The sequence below is a fragment of the Seriola aureovittata genome, chromosome 16 (assembly GCF_021018895.1).
Source record: "Seriola aureovittata isolate HTS-2021-v1 ecotype China chromosome 16, ASM2101889v1, whole genome shotgun sequence".
Lineage (NCBI taxonomy): Eukaryota > Metazoa > Chordata > Actinopteri > Carangiformes > Carangidae > Seriola > Seriola aureovittata.
This window is the reverse complement of record NC_079379.1, coordinates 13188169-13204278: the sequence shown is the minus strand read 5'-3', so window position 1 is coordinate 13204278 and position 16110 is coordinate 13188169. Positions and strand designations below refer to the sequence as shown.

Here is a 16110-nt window from a genome sequence, read left to right as displayed (position 1 = left end):
TGTGTTTGTACTTTTCTGGTTACTTTACCACAACTCTGCATCTTGAATTGTCATAAGTAGCATCTCAGAATGTTACTACAAACAAAGAAATTTAACTTAGAGCAATAATTTTAGATTTGGGGAAATATGCTTTCTGTTTTAAAGTTGAATCAGAAGACTGATACCGTGTGTGTGTGTGTGTGTGTGTGTGTGTGTGTGTGTGTGTGTGTGTGTGTGTGTGTGTGTGTTAGTTAAACGAGGACACAATAAACAACGGGACAGCAGCCAGTTAGCTTAGCACAAAGACTGGACACATGGGAGGAAGTTTCTGCTTTCAGCTAAGGAAGTGGCGCGTAACCTCTTTGGTGGTTACTTGCAGTAGCCTCATCATGTTGCCTAGCAACGTAGCGGCAACCATAGCTGGGTATAGAGAGTTACTGTTCTTAGAGATAACGTTAGACTCCCATAAAATCGATTTCGTTGTTAGACCCGTTTTTTGTACAAATTAACAAATAAAATATAACGTGTTAATTAGTGAGTATTACAGTGAGGCAGATTTTTGTTACCATTCAACACAGTGAGGTTAGTCGTTTCCCCGTTTTTATGCTATGCAAAGAGTGATGGTAAGGTAGACTAATGACGTTACCTAGCAGCAGGAATTCTGAGTCCCAGGAACTAAGGTTTTATTTTACATTAATAACAGAAAAGTTAAGTTAAAATTAGTCATAAGTAAATGAAAGAATTAGAAAATAACAGAATCCGTTCAAGTATAGGAGCTTTATTGATCTTCTCATGTTAATTTCTAGTTGCTTTTAGAAAATATTCTCAGAATCTTGTTTAACTGTTTTAAAGATTTATGAATGGCTTAATTATCATTAGTAATATCTTGCATATTTTTAGGGTTTTAGTGTTTAATTTATATTTCTCCTTTTCAGAGCCAAACTCTCAGTCTATGATTCCTCTTAAAAATGCTGTCAGGACATTCCTTTCCCACAGCCAGTCTACAGAGAAACCACCCAGAAACCATCGTTTACATAGAAGGAAAACCACCAACTTAGCTCTACAAAGTCAAAGTATGAATCAGACTGCTGTCTTGTTGTCACCACTTTGGAAGATGTAGTAACAAGTTGTAGAGAGGAATCAAATTACTAGGGTGGGTGGGACTACCAGGAATACAATATGGCACCTGGCCAACCACTTTCAGTCAAATAGGCAGAGGCGAAGTCCAGTGGGAGCAACACAAACAGAGTCTTTGTTGTTTTAGATCAATTTACACTGAATTCTTTTAACAATCTTTTATTGGAAAAAACATTCAAATTCTGCAATACTAGGAAACAGCAATGAAGTGCACGTTTGGGTCAAGTCCATAATGTAATATTTGTCCATCTAAAAATTATTATCAAAATAAAGAAAACTGCTCTAAATTTCCAAGAGTAGGAAGGTTCTTATGGGATTGCCAAGTTATTGGTCCAGACCAGGTAAACTCAATATAATTCACTGTTTTACATCAGTGTCCAGTATCTAACACAAAAACTCCTCACTAAGCAGATGTGACCCCAGCCAATAATTCACCAAGGTCTGAAAATGCATTGGTGTCATGTTAATTATAAGCCAAAAATAGCAAAAACTAAATATATGTGTTTCAGAATAGTGCAGGAGGGATGCCACTGCCAAAAAGAAGACTCCAGGAGGTTGGGATCTTCCATTTGTTGGGCTCTTGGCTCTGAAACAGGAGTAAGACAAACTGTTGATTAGATATTTGTAATCTTAAAGTTGCAGATTGTAGAGATTTTTGCTATGCAGAGTAGTTTTTCTTAATCAAATTTCAGTCACCGCAAGTAGGTTTTCATATCGTACTGAGAACTATTGGAACAACAACAACAACAAAACTGCAGTGTTAGACATCTTGTTTGCTCCAGTTGTCACTTACAGGGTTGTCCAGCAGATGGAGCCAGTCGTTGAGGTGATTGACAAGGGTGAAGGCGTCTGGGATGTTGTCCCCTTCTGAACAGAAGAGCAGCAGCACAGCCAGAGCAAGATCCTCCGAACAACTAAACACAACATCCAGCACACATGGTCAGACAAACAAGCTGTCATCACAATGCAATATTTAGTTGTTTACAGTGTTATTTAAGTATGCTGAATTAAAAACACATTTTAGCAGGAAAGTTGTTTTTCGTCACCATTGTATGGAAGATACAGCTCCAGCTAGATTTTAAATATATAGGCATTTCAAATATACCCAACCAAAGTTTGAGAGGTGACAAGAGGTGACAAGACTATGCTTCATGTTGCATAGACAAACAGGAGTTACAACTCTATTTTTTTACTTCTTAACACTAAAAGCTTCTAAAAGTAGCCTCACCTTTTAATTTACATACAAATAGTCATATTCAAATTTTTCTCTGTTTTTTCAGATTAATCATGATTTGAGGTCTGTATGAAGCTGCCAGCAGGCTGATGCAGCTCTCTATCTCTACCTGTCTGTGTAGAGTCCTTTGGTGATGCCCCCTCCAGGTATGCAGAGGCGTGGTTCTGTGTCGGCATCCGTCAGTCCTGGGAAAGCTGACACGAGCTCCATCTCCTTCCAGCCCAGTTCCTTCAAAGCATCTGCACTCACCTTCAGCAGGGAGGGAGTGACCAGGTACCTCAAAGAAGTGCTACAATGCACACATACACGTTTGTTGATTAGAGTTGAATAGAAAGAAATGTACTGATGATGTGAAGGACTTTGTTATTACCCTTCCAGCTGTCGGTCATCTCTCTGGTAGGCATGACTACTGGACAGAATTACAGTCCTGGAGAACCCGCTGGATTTGATCCAAGACACGACCAACTGACGAAACTTTTTTGATTTTGTCTGCAATTAAAACAAAGGTTAGAGCAACAAATATAATAATGTCAATTCCAGTCTGGGTTCAAGGGAAAACAAACTACACCATCACAGAAGGTAAAAATACACCCTCTTAAAACAAACCCCAGCAAAAAAAAAAAAACCTATTATAAAATTAAAAAGGTAGTCCTCAAACTAAAAAAAACACTTGGTTTGCATGGTTGTTGAATTAAAGTAAAGCAGTATTATTCATGTCGAATTCAAATTCATTCAAAATAAAAAAAGGATTCACAGAATCAGCTCATGCTGATGCAACAGTCTGGTTTTACCTGAATAATTGGCGCTCTGATCTGAAGAACTGCCAACTTCAGTTCTGGTGCTGTATAAACTGTGGGTGAAAGCCGGTCGACAGACTGAGGATTAGACTTTGGGATTGCGTTGGATTTCTTTTCACTTCACACTGCTGATGACACTATCTCAGATCACACTTTATTCAAAGTGTGCCAACAGCCACTGAGACTCTGGTCTGGTCAACTTGTTGAAACATCATCCAGTCTTCATTTTAGTCCTTGACAACAAATGACTGAGGAAATGTAGTGTAATCGTAAAAAAAGGTACAACAAAGTTTACCTTAAAACTTTAAGTACTGCAAATAACTAACAATATTTTCGCAGAAAAATAAAGTTACTATCAGTTATAGTAGAATTTAAAATTTTACAAAATGCCACAAAAAGTTCCTCAGTGCTAGTTAATAAAGAACACACTTCACTTACACATCTACAGCTGTCAAATAATTAAGACCCAAACATGGTACCTTCCCCAGGGGTGTGCAGCTCCTCAGCATCTTCTTTGCAGGTGGCGTATGGGTTGTTCCCAGCCATCGGGATGAGACAGTCTGTGTGTATGTAGCCCACTCGATTCATGTTGAGAGTCGACACGATGAGGTCCACTGCCAGCTGACCCACATTACCGACAGCCACGGCTGGCTGGAGGGAGAATCAACAACAGCTTATTAATAGTCTGAGGCTTTCTTTAATGTAAATATGCAAAACATGTCATGGTTCCAGCGTCTCATACGTGAGGACTTGCTGCTTTTCCTTGTCTTAAATTACAGTAAACTAGATCATTTATAGGTCTAGACTATAAACCGTTGGTCAGCATTCACTTAAGTTATACAAACCAAACAATTAATAGATTAACTCAGAAAATGATCAGCACATTAATCCATAACGAAAATAAATTATGTAAAATAGTTGAAGATCAGAGCTCAGATGCTTCTGACACATTACTGCATGAGGGATAGTACAGTTATTATATGATGCCTCCTGATGTGTCACTCACCATGACGAGGGTGAAATCTTTGAAAGAGGGTGGCGAGTTATCTGAGCAGATAAACATGGTGCTGTTCAGGTAGCTGACACACGGAGCCAAACGGGTAAAGATTTTAAAAACTTTTATAATAACTAAAACTATATTCCCCAGTCAGGTTTCACTTCTATTTTCATGCCTGGTGTTGAGGACCTTTTGGACCCCCACTCGCCGTCGATGACTGATGATAAACCGGCTTTAGTAGCCGCTGTAAATGCCTGAATCAAATATATCCCTGAAGTTTTATTTTTTTTAAAAAAGAAAAGAAATAGTAAAGACCTTTACAGCCGGTCACTATCTGTGTTTATCGATCTATATACTTCCTAAGGTTATATATTTGAAATAGTGTTTTAGGAGTTTCTATTATAATCAGGGATATCAACGGTCAAACTGCAGCTCCGCAAAGATTTACTGTGTAGTAGAGATTAGGAACTCACAATTCCCCCAACCCCCAAACAGCACAATCTTAAAAACTCAAAATTAAAAAAATCAAAATTAGCAAGACAAAAAATACATAAAAAATAAAATCTAATAATTATAAATATATTATATTATATTATGTATAATTTAAATTTAAAATATATATAGTTTTGTAATGTATTAATTCAACAACAAAAACAAGACTTTGAATGCAATTTTGAATCCTTTATTTAATATTCACTAAAATTGGTACAGATTATCTTCAGACCAAGCATCACAGAAGTTATCACATGGATTTTTGATTTTCGAAAGTGTTAGTTTGTCACAGCTAATCAGAAAATACAACAAAGCCACCAAACCAGGATGTGAGGTCATATCTCTGCAAGGTTTTATGAAAACTAAAGTTCATAGGACCTCAAAAGGAGGTACACTTGCTGAAAATTAAAAATGTGAGGTAGTTTTATTTTGTCATAAACTGTGCATTTTAATGTAAAAGTCATTTAATCCAAAAAAAAGTTTTATGACTACACTAAAACTATAAAAATCCTCATGTCAGTTTCTATCCAACACTTGTTCACAGAAGAGTGATTTGAATTGATACATTAGTTGTCAGGGTGATTGTGATAGATCATTAGACAGAACAAAGTACAACCAAACTCATTTATGAGGAAGTAAAAGCACTTAATCTATTTCTTAGTAGAGACACTAATGCCATTAATTAAACATTACTAAATTCAGACAGATAATTTACTATAATTTAAGTCAGTTTGGCTTGACTTCATTAGGAATAGGAAGGCCTTTCACTGCAGCCACAGCATTTTCTACCATCCTCTGCACCATCCTTCTGGTTGTTGTGTAAGTGTTGGTGCCAACATGGGGGGTGATCAGCACATTAGAAAGACCAAGTAGAGGATGATCCCTGCACAGGATGAAGAAGAGAAGTTGTTAGAAGCCAGCAAGGAGTTGTTTTTGTTTGTTTGTTTGTTTGAATATCAAATGCAGTCTAGATGTTGGAAAACCTCTAGGTTCTTGGTCTCTAGACAACAAAAACAATGAGCTAAAAGAGGCTAAAAGTCTTTGCTGTAAAGCTGCAGGGAATTATTCTCTTTGTGTTCATAAATATAAGTGACTCCTTTCATGTAAAGCATAATCTTTTGATCCACTATTAATGAAAAATATCAACTTGTGCAGCTTCAAACAAATAATAAGAATAAGTACAACTTGGTCCTGACCCCAAGGTGAGAACTGTTTCTCATTGCAAATGAATGAACAGCACAGACTTTATTATTTCTTTTCAAATGCTGTGTGTAATGTGCTGAGGTCCCTGGATATCTTGTATGTGAGTGCACTCCATGTTTCAGCACAAATGGTAAAACATTCATTTTGCACAGTTGATGTGAAAGTATAGTGATTCTGGTTGAAGAGTGTGGCAGCTTTCAGACAGATGAGACCTTGGTAAAGGTTCAGGGTGAGTCACGTCTAATGCAGCTGCTCGAATCGTTCCGCACTGCAGAGCTTTAACTAAAGCATCCTGGTCCACAACCAGACCTGAGACACAAAAAGAACAAAATCAGACTAAAAGACCACAGTTTCAGAATAACCTTAACAGTTGCTTTGGTTTCTGAACTTTATCCTCACCTCTGCTGATGTTGATCAGTGTTGCTGTGGGTTTCATGAGCGACAGCTCTCTGTGGCTGATCAGACCGGTGGTATCAGGGGTCAGGTTGACCGCCAGCATCACAAAGTCAGACTCTTTCAGCAGGTCATCCATGTTCTGGCAGAAACTCGCTCCCACTGCCTGCTCGTCCTCAACACTCCTGAACAGCACGGAGGAAAGATGAGGGTGATCACTGACATTGTCTCTTTAATTCATTGATTTAATATATTTCTTTCAGATATCTGGTTTTAGGCTTTATTAGTAATATATATACAAGCTTTATTTTCTGACTACACAACAGGTATAGTTTCAAGATGTTTTGCTTGTGTTTAATATAAATTAGTCTGCAAATTAAATCTAATGATGAATAGCTTATAGACACATTTGTTTTTTACCATTTCTAAATTAACCAATTATCTATTTTTTCAGTACGCTTTCACCTTCTGCTCCTGTTGTGATAGAGGATCTTCATGTCAAATCCTTTGCCTCTATGAGCGATTTTGTATCCGATGTGTCCCATTCCAATGATCCCAAGAGTCGACCCTGTGACTTCAACTCCCATCAGGCATTGTGGTATGTGGGTAGTCTTGGGGTCAACAGCTATTTGGTGACCTATAAAGAGAAGAACCAAAACACTTTAATCGCTAAATCATATGCAGGATGTAGTGTGCTGTAATAAACTCATCTGACTACCTCTCCAGATGAGGCCTTCTGCTAAAAAACCTTTCATAAATACATCATGTTCAGTTTTTTGATTTTGGAATTGAACTAAAGCTGTGTCGCATCAGGTCAGGATTGAGTCGACCTTTGACCTCACCCTCAACAATCTTCCGTGCTGATGCCAGAAGCAAACCCATGGCAATATCTGCAGTGGCATCGCTCACCACACCGGGCGTGTTGGTCACCTTCACCCCGAGACTGGTGATGTACGGCACATCAAGGTGGTCGATGCCCACTCCTCCATTGGCAACCACCTTCAGCGATGGAAGTGAACGGAGCAGTGAGGGCTCAGCTGCAGGACAGGCGTTCCACACGAACATGGCCTTGATTTTAGGACCGTGCAGCGCGGCGTTTTGTAGAAAGTCTCTGTAGCAGATGATTTGGAAGTGTTGTTTCATTATATCAGTGACTTTCTCGAGGTAACCCTGCTCGCCCACCTCTGAGATCAGAGCCCATGGTTTTTCCTCCTCCATAACCTGTAGCAAGCAAGTAAGTAGACTTTATTTATTAAGACAGAAGTTACAAAGTACTTTACAGGCAAAGGAAAGAGAAAGATAAAAGAGACACAGGAGACAATATACTGTATGAAACAAGGAGAAATAATTGTAAAGTCCACAAAATAAAACATTTGATATTAACTGTATTAATGTGTGATTAATTGAGTTACTTACTATTATTAATCTATAATACAATGATTGTGAGATGGGAGAAGTTGATATGGGCGTCAGTACTACATTTTTGCCCCCTAGTGGATTAATCCGGCTCTGGACGTACAGAAGCTGCCACCTACAATATGTTGTTAAAATATTTTAATCTGTGTGTGCAGGGGTGAGGGGTGGGGGTGGGGGGTGTGTGGGTGGGTTGGGTGGGGGGCATGTTCAGTGCTTGAAATCAAAATATTGCCTTACTGATATACACTAGTGTCAAAATCAGGACCTGTTATACTAGTTTCCAAGATGGATGCCTTAGTTACTCAAATCACTTCTCATTGATTACACACACACAATAACTATGATGAATGATACCAGTGACACATGTAAAGGCCAAGTATAAATATTGAAAAATCGGCTGCAGCATTAAAAACTTGCAGAAATCAGGAATGGACCGGACTGCACTCACAAGTATTCCTTCTGCTCTTGACCCAGGAAGAACTAGTTAGGGAATTTGGAGGATTTCAAAATAAGAGCTTTCTTAACAGTGGTACCAGAACTAACAACAAAAATAATTTTCTACTACTACTATTACCGCTGATAATAATAATAATGATAATAATGGCAATAATAATGACAATAATAATGACAATAATAATGATAATAATGATAATAATAATGATAATAATAATAATAATAATAATAAATTGTGATTTATCTATAGTACTGTGCAAAACATATTTTGAGCCTTACCGATCATGCAATACCATCAGGGATGCATTTAGTTGGTCAGTCTGCAGCAGGACAATGAACCCATACATACAGCCAGAATCATAAAAAACAAGGAGTCTTACACCATGGAGTCAGTCTGGGATTACATGCTGAGACAGAGGACACTCAAACACCCTAAATCCATTTCATGATCCATCAATAACTTTTTTTGTAACTTTCATCGATAGTTTTCATTACATTGTTCTTACATCACCTGTTTCAAAAGATCAGAATATACTGCTTATGATATTTCAAATATTTCAACTGTATAAAGATTTGGAGATACCATTGTTGTCATGTAAAACATGAGGTTAGGATGGACAAAATTAATACAGTAACAGAGCTTAATTAAAAGGGTATTAGTACCAGTATTTGTACATTAAAATGAATCTAATGCCCAAACTGTGACTTGCAAATTCCACAATACCTTTTTATGTTGCAGCTGACATACAGATCTGTGCAGTTTTGTCGCTTTAAGAAGCCGGGATGCTTGTGCTGAACCCCACAGTCTCCTCACACATCCGGCATAGCAGAGACTTGTCATTCTGGCTGACAAGTTATTAATTGTCAATTAAGAGTTTTTTTTAATGTTACACAACAAGCAAAAGCCCAGCAGAAATGATCGTCTGTAAAGCTTGGTGGAAAAGCGAGAGGTAATCGACACTAACAGCTGATTTGATGTGCAAAAAATCCATAAGAGACTGAACATAAAACGCAACGGAAAGCAATACAAAACTATATCTCCATATGCTTAATATATGTGAAAAAGAATGTGCATGCAGTGAGTACACAGGTCAAATTGCTATGAATAAATGATTAACATTTGTAGGTCAACTTAACAATCCCGGGCAAACTATGGGTGCTCAGTGAGAAAGATTCAACAAATGATCCAAAAGTATTTGATTTATGTAGCAGTGAAATACTTTAAATGGCAGCAATTTTATTTATTTTTTTGTCTGTTTGTCAGAGTGAAGTTCTCACCTTTTCAGCCGGAGATAATTTTCCTCAACCCTGGTGCTTCCTGATTCTGCAGTAGAAATTGAGGGTTACAAGGGAGGAGGCAGAGGAAGACATTTGATCAAGTCCTGTCCTCACATTAGCTTTGGATGAAGATTAAACAGAGTAACCCAAGCAGAACAAAGGGCAGTCTACACTCCGTGACATGGAGAGGAGCGGTGAACCGGGTAGGCAGGAGCTCCAGGGTAGTGATTGGTGCACAAAACTAAGCGCTATAGGACTGTGATCAAGGGTCAGTAACTACCCCACTGCCCAAAAATAATGTCTAGTTCGCTTACCTGTTCCAGTCTGCTTGTTTTAAGCTCCACTGTATATGTAATTTGAGATTTGCTTACATGAAAATGATTATCCTCAAGGGGTAGTTTAATAAAAAGTGTAGCAGCAAATAATGATTAGCAGAGAAAAATAATTCAAAAGTCAAAATTTTTGCATGCAAAATGGCAGTTCACCAACAAAATTTATGACCACGGATATGAAAAATATATGTATTTTAGCATCAACACAATAAGGTATAAACCCTAACATGTGAGATTTGCATTTCATGAAAGCGTGGAGTAAAATGAAAAACAAAAAAATGTGAAAGACCAAATAATGACATTAAGAAAACTGAGTGTATGAGAAATGACAGCAACATACAGATGAACAAAATGTGCAGGTGTGTGAGAGAAGCGTCTATAGAGCATAGAGCCGGTGTGCAAAATGGTCACCAACAGGTTTCTGCTGGATGAGTTTTTGATAAGGTATCCCCACAATTTCAAGACATTAATGTCACCACATCAAGGGCCACAGATGTCATTTGAACATATAACCACAAGGTGTCACTAACACATTGACACATTGAAAATAGCCATAATGCAAAATTGAATTAGTAGGCTACATTTTAGCCACACTGACTCCACTCCACCTCTCAATATTTAATCAAAGCCATCACAATTCTTTAATTTCCTTTTTTCGTTGTTCTTGCATCTCATTTATTATTCTGACCTAACATACTGTACATTTACACTGTGAAATTTAAAATGCATTGTAAACAAGGATTCAACTGTCTTTTTTATGTTGATGTTGTATGTATTGCTGAAACAGTCTGTACGAATTTAGAAGTCTATGAATTTGTAGCTTTCCAGACATCCTTTATATTTTGAATATAGCCTCTTTCACTTTAATCGGAGATGGACTGAGTTCTTTCCTGAACTTTCCTGCACCTTTAAGATTCTCTTTTACTAAATGCTCTTTAGTAGATTTAAAAAAAAAAGAGAAAAAGACAAGCTTCATTTCAACCGTAACATTTGTTGAGCATGAATGCAACTTTTCATTCAGTTGCAAACTTTCACACTGGAAACTTGTCATTGCCACTTTTCTGCTGCTATTTCTCAGCAAGTGCCAGATGAGAGATTGTGGACAGTCACAAGGTCATCTCTTTAAACTATAAAATGCAACTTCCCTCATAGGTTTCGTGCAAGTTGGTGATAAGGAGGTGTGAGTGTATATGTGCGTGTATGTGCGTGTGTGTATGTGTGTGTGTGTGTGTGTGTGTGTGTGTGCGTGCGTGCGTGTGTGTGTGTGTACGTGTGTGTGTCTGCAATGAGCCAAACCATCAGGGATGGTCATGTGTGCAAGGCAGCTGCAGATCAGCAGCTTACTTGCTTTTGACTGTTGCATAATCTCACCAATTTAAGACAGGTTGCTGCTCTTCCTCTCCTCCCTCTGTCTTTTGACTCCTCCTCTGCACCTGTGTCTCTCATCCTCACCTTCTCCAATCTTCCTCTCTCCCACCTGGACACTCCTGTGCTACACTTTTTCTCCTGCACCTCTCTTGTCTTTCCCTTTCGTCCTCTACTCTTTCCAGATCTTCAGAAGCTCCGCCCCTCCAGATATCATCTTCCTAGTGTCTATGAGGCTGCAACCTTCTCTTTCTCTCTCTCTCTCTCTCTCTCTCTCTCTCTCTCTCTCTCTCTCTCTCTCTCTCTCTCTCTCTATGCTGGCCAGGGGTCATTTAAGCTTCCATTAAGTCAGTTCAGATTCCCAGCCAAGCTTCAGCTCCATCTGCTTCCACGTCTGACAGCATGTTGCCTCTTAACAAAGTGCTGACCCTCGTGCTTAGACCCAGCAATTATACCAGTGCTTCATTACACAGCATTTTGTATCTTGTTGTCAGTGCTCTTCCCTTACCACTCAAGTCCCATTTTTGCATTCATTCCTGCTAATTAACACTTAACATCATGGCTCGATAGGACTGAAGCTGTTGTGCTGCATGTCACAGTCTCATGTTTGCAGACAGGTGAGGACTTATAACTTACCTGTGGTGTCATCATTGTCACGGTTCAGCACAGAGGAGACACTAAGTGAAAAAGTCCTTAAAACTCTGGCTCTGACTCTAATAGATTAATGTGTGACGTGAGTCCACAGATCCTTCCTGACTCAGCTTATCGGCGCCACAGAGCTCTCTGAAGTCAAGGTGTAGCTGATTTTAACGCTGTTTCCTCTGAACAGATAAAAATAAAACTCCAAAACAATGCAGATGACTTTGCTGTAGCATTTATAAATGGTGTTAGTGCTGTGGTGTCACATCTACTTTCTTGTATTTTCTGGGCAGCAGAAAACTGCAGTGAGAGAAAAATCTAGTTACTATAGATTCACATCCAGAGACAAACCAATACACATAATGTAACATCATGTGTAAGGACTCAGAAATAATACAGGTAGTTACCACAGCTGCCACATCCATGAATGAACTGAAAGATTCATGACCCTGAGTTAGTGTTGGAAGATATATTTATCATTTACTTAATTAAAAATAGTAATATCGCACTATAAAAATACTCCATTACAAATAAAGGTTCTGAATTCGACATTTTACCTGAGTAAAAGTACAGAAGTATTAGCAACAAAAAAGTACTTCAAGTATTAAGTAGTAAGTAAGATTCTCATTAGGCAGAATGGCCCCTGACTGTGTTATTTTATTGTTGGATCATTATAAATAACCCTTATTAACCAAACATTAACCACTTGTATATTATAATCAACTGTTCTATTTATATTCTGGCAGTTTAAGCTTTACAAGTGCATCATCCTTTATATGATCATATATTTTATGTGCAAAATCCTAATCTGTGAAGTAACTTGTAACTGTAGTGGTAAGATGAATGTAGAGTAGTATGAAGTCCAATATTTTCCTCTGAAATGTGGTGAAGGTATAATGTATGACAAAAATGTAAATGCTTAAGCAAAGTACCACAAAACTGAACTGAAGTACAGTACTTGAGTAAATGTATTTTAACATTGGGGAAGGCTGTTGACATCCAACATTTTAGAGTTTCCTTAATCTTCTTTTCTATTAAAACACTGTTTTACATCGATGGTGAAATACTCATCTTAACACTGCAGTACTGTAAAACCTATGTTCTTACATTTTGTCTCTCATTAAAACTGGCAATATTAACTGGCAGTCCCCTGAGCACAGAACATGTGTCAAGATCCTGTATCAAAATATAATGGAATATGAAAAATGTTGTTTCTGTTACTGAGTGTTACTGATTGTGCACTCTGGTGAATAAAAGTGCTTACATTTTCATCTCTGTGCTATCATCTCCCGTGCCACTCTTTGGGCCACGTGGAGACTCATCCTGCTGAACTTGTTAGAGGAGACCTGCGAGACAGTGTTCTGGTTCTGACTGATAAAATGATAGATTACGTGATAAGTACAACGCGTGTCCTTTGTGACTCAGGCTTCCCCAACAGCTTTTACTCATGCGCTGTTCCCTGGGCAACTTCACAGGATTTCCCCTCCTGCATGTGCTGTTGTCTTACAGAAATACAAAACAGAAAAACAGAGAACACACACACACACACACACACACACACACACACACACACACACACACACACACACACACACGCGTACACACAGTTGACACCTGTGTCTCTCCAATGGTTCTGAAGAAGCTCAACACGCAACTCTCAGCATGTTCTGGTTGAGAATAAATTCACCTGCTGGGTAATCCAGTCAGCCTGAGCATTAGTCGGCTGCTCATGACGCACGGCCCTGTGCAATTAAGTCACAGGTCGACTCAGTAGAGCTGGACTTTTTCCTCTGACTGCTGGAGGATCACCTGCTCCTCTCTGGTGTCCAATGACCTCTGCTTTTTCTATTGATACAGAGAACACCCTCAGCATAAAGTAGACATCTATAACCACTGGTGCACAGGATTATGATATCATATGTTGACAAGTGGTTTGGCTGAGAGTCAGAAGAGAAAACTTATATGAGAAAAAATAGAAAAGTTGTTGAGCAGGGAAAAGAAACATTATGATGCATGGGTGATATACACCGCCCTCTGTGTAACATTCAAATGTCTTTTCTCAATAAGATCACAATCCTCAGCCAGAGAGCTTAGCTCACCTCAAAACTTTTGGCAACACTCCTCAGCAGGTTCAGAGCAGCACAAGGTTAGCCCTGCCTAATTAGGTAACAGATAATCAGCAAGAAGAGGTTGTTGGTCCTGTATGGTGCAGCTCTGTGGCCTCTCCATCCAGCACCAGCTACTTAGCATCGTCCCTAAAGCCGCTGTTACCTAATGACAGAGCCCGTGTAGAGCCATGGGCCGGCTGATTTAGAAGGTGGCTCTCCAGTTCAAAGCCTCTTGGCATTTGAGCTGTGGCAGACCAGGCCTCACTGGTGTGTTTGTGTGTGTGTATGTGTGTGTGTGTGTGTGTGTGGGTATGGGTGCGGAGTTGGCGATGGCTCTTCAGTGGACAGCCAGTCAGATCAATGTTATGCAAACCTATTAGTCAGAGGTTGCAGTGCAAGCTCCACAAAGCCTACTCAGGGACTCTCCCTCAGGGTCAAACTCACTGATGAGCTCTCACTTCTATCAAGAGTGAATAACAACATTGTCTGCTGGGTAAAGGCCAATGACAGAGACCCACAGCTTTACATTGTCCAACAACATGACACTGAATTACTCATCCTGACACTGCATTGGTACAGGTGCCATTGCATTTTGTCAGCATTGGAAGCATCAGTGTTTCCTGTTGTTACCCTCAGTTTCAACATGGCATGCATGCTCAACAAAATTTTATCCAAATTTGATCTAATTTCAGTGCTGCATGCATCATTGCTGTTGTATTGAGACTTTCTGCTCATCATGCAGACATTTCTCCATTTCACAATCCTCAGTTTAATGCAGTGTCCACACTTAGGACTATAATATTATTTACCATCAAATGCACCCTTTGCCAAGACACAGCTTCAACTTAAATCCCTTTTATATGTATTTTAACACTCTGAGCCATTAATTTGGCCATTCAAGTGCAACATGAAATTTTATCTCCCAAAATAAAAACACATCTTTTATATTTAAATCAAAGGACATTCTATCCGTCAGTGTGGCCAGGATTTTGCTGACTCAACAGTATGGAGGGCTTTTAAGTGTACTTTATAAGGCCATTAAGAAAATGCTCCCTGAATAAGCCCTGTGGCTTTGACTTCCACTAATCATCTTAGGCAAAGCATGGCTCCCAATGTGCCTGCATGGGAACACCTGTACTGGCCCACAGCAAATACATGGTGGTTATCATCATCATAATCTTTCTCATCATCTTCATAAAATACTCAGAAGTGAGTAAGCTTATTTACATTGTCACCCCAGCAGAACAAATCAACTGGACACAATGCAAAGGAGCACAAAGCAAGTTGTGATTTTTTTCAAAGTAAAGGATTTAAAATTAAGTCTTCATCAGTTCATCTGTTCATGATTTGAATCCCTTCAAAATTACGAGGCCTTCTAATACACCTCATTAGGGAAAAAAACAGCAAGACAGATGAAACACACATATATATATATATAACATACGGTTAGAAAATGCATTTGCATGAAAAACATTTGTATTAAATTGCATTACCTAAAACATGAATGCAGGCAGGTATAAGCTAAGGACACATGCACCACAGGGCTGCACAAACAGCTAATTAATATGTTTTTACTCTGCTTTTAAAACATTTGAAATGCTGCTTTAAGGGCTTTTATTTGTTTTGCTTTGTTGTTCTTATCAGCACCACATGTTACAACCTCTACCTGAGAAATTCTTATTATCAAAAATAGGGTACAGAAATAAACTCCATGTTCTGATGAAGACTGTGAGATAATCTTAGCTCCAAGTTGACTCGATGCTCCAAGTCGAGCTAATATTGTCAAATATAAAATACTATGCAGATAACACTTTACACACAGTATAACAACAGAAGGATAACAACAGAGCAAAGGAAATGAAGAAATTAGATGTACACCATTACAGCTATTAGCACATAGAAAATACGTACAGAAAAGTATACAGTGAATAGAGCAAAAAATTATACAATAAAAAGAAATAAGGAAAGCTAGATACAATGTACTTTATTTATTATTAGTAGTAGTGGTATTATTAATAGCAGTAGCTGTTGCAGCACTAGTAGTAGAATTATTTCTGGTATTTCTTTTGCAAATTCAAAACAGGCTATACTGCAAAAAAAAAAAAAAAGAAAAGAGAAAGGGAAAATTACATCTTCTGTAGGTTTCAGTTTGAATTGTCGATGATTACATGAATAGATTTCCCATACATTATTTTTCTTCTCTCTTTCTGTAACAGTGTTCTGAATATATTGTACATAAATATCAGTATTCGTACAGTGTTTTGGCAATATCTGAATATTATCAGGC

General features: G+C 38.4%; 2 protein-coding genes across 7 annotated transcripts; both read right to left on the bottom strand.

The window, feature by feature from the left end:
• Nucleotides 1-1259: 1259 nt before the first annotated feature.
• psmg2 (proteasome (prosome, macropain) assembly chaperone 2) lies at nt 1260-4360 on the bottom strand. Its single transcript, XM_056399325.1, has 7 exons — nt 4154-4360; nt 3627-3798; nt 3142-3200; nt 2721-2839; nt 2460-2639; nt 1910-2030; nt 1260-1702 (listed from the first exon to the last, which is right to left on the bottom strand). Exons 1-7 carry the CDS (start codon nt 4208-4210, stop codon nt 1622-1624), a joined length of 789 nt encoding a protein of 262 aa, XP_056255300.1. The 5' UTR covers nt 4211-4360; the 3' UTR covers nt 1260-1621.
• A 450-nt stretch (nt 4361-4810) lies between these two features.
• Nucleotides 4811-9756, bottom strand: LOC130183309 (probable 2-ketogluconate reductase). Of its 6 annotated transcripts, none has more exons than XM_056398599.1 (7): nt 9380-9756; nt 8826-8947; nt 7075-7453; nt 6698-6869; nt 6239-6417; nt 6052-6148; nt 4811-5519 (listed from the first exon to the last, which is right to left on the bottom strand). In XM_056398599.1, exons 2-7 carry the CDS (start codon nt 8940-8942, stop codon nt 5363-5365), a joined length of 1101 nt encoding a protein of 366 aa, XP_056254574.1. In that variant the 5' UTR covers nt 8943-8947; nt 9380-9756; the 3' UTR covers nt 4811-5362. The 6 variants fall into 6 exon arrangements, with proteins under 6 accessions (XP_056254574.1, XP_056254575.1, XP_056254576.1 ...); XM_056398600.1 differs by having other exon boundaries at nt 8826-8943; nt 9380-9755; XM_056398601.1 differs by lacking the exon at nt 8826-8947 and having other exon boundaries at nt 9380-9739.
• Between the last annotated feature and the right edge of the window lie 6354 nt (nt 9757-16110).

Excerpts from the sequence above, each read along its gene's own strand:
- psmg2 (XM_056399325.1), bottom strand. The coding sequence starts at position 4,210 with ATGTTTATCTGCTCAGATAACTCGCCACCCTCTTTCAAAGATTTCACC. Across the intron at positions 3,799-4,153 it reads AAGATTTCACCCTCGTCATG|CCAGCCGTGGCTGTCGGTAA; the intron begins GTGAGTGACACA and ends TTCTCCCTCCAG. Across the intron at positions 2,031-2,459 it reads AAAGGACTCTACACAGACAG|TTGTTCGGAGGATCTTGCTC; the intron begins GTAGAGATAGAG and ends TGTTGTGTTTAG.
- LOC130183309 (XM_056398599.1), bottom strand. The coding sequence starts at position 8,942 with ATGACAAGTCTCTGCTATGCCGGATGTGTGAGGAGACTGTGGGGTTCA. Across the intron at positions 6,870-7,074 it reads AGCACGGAAGATTGTTGAGG|GTCACCAAATAGCTGTTGAC; the intron begins GTGAGGTCAAAG and ends TTCTCTTTATAG. Across the intron at positions 6,418-6,697 it reads TATCACAACAGGAGCAGAAG|GAGTGTTGAGGACGAGCAGG; the intron begins GTGAAAGCGTAC and ends CGTGCTGTTCAG.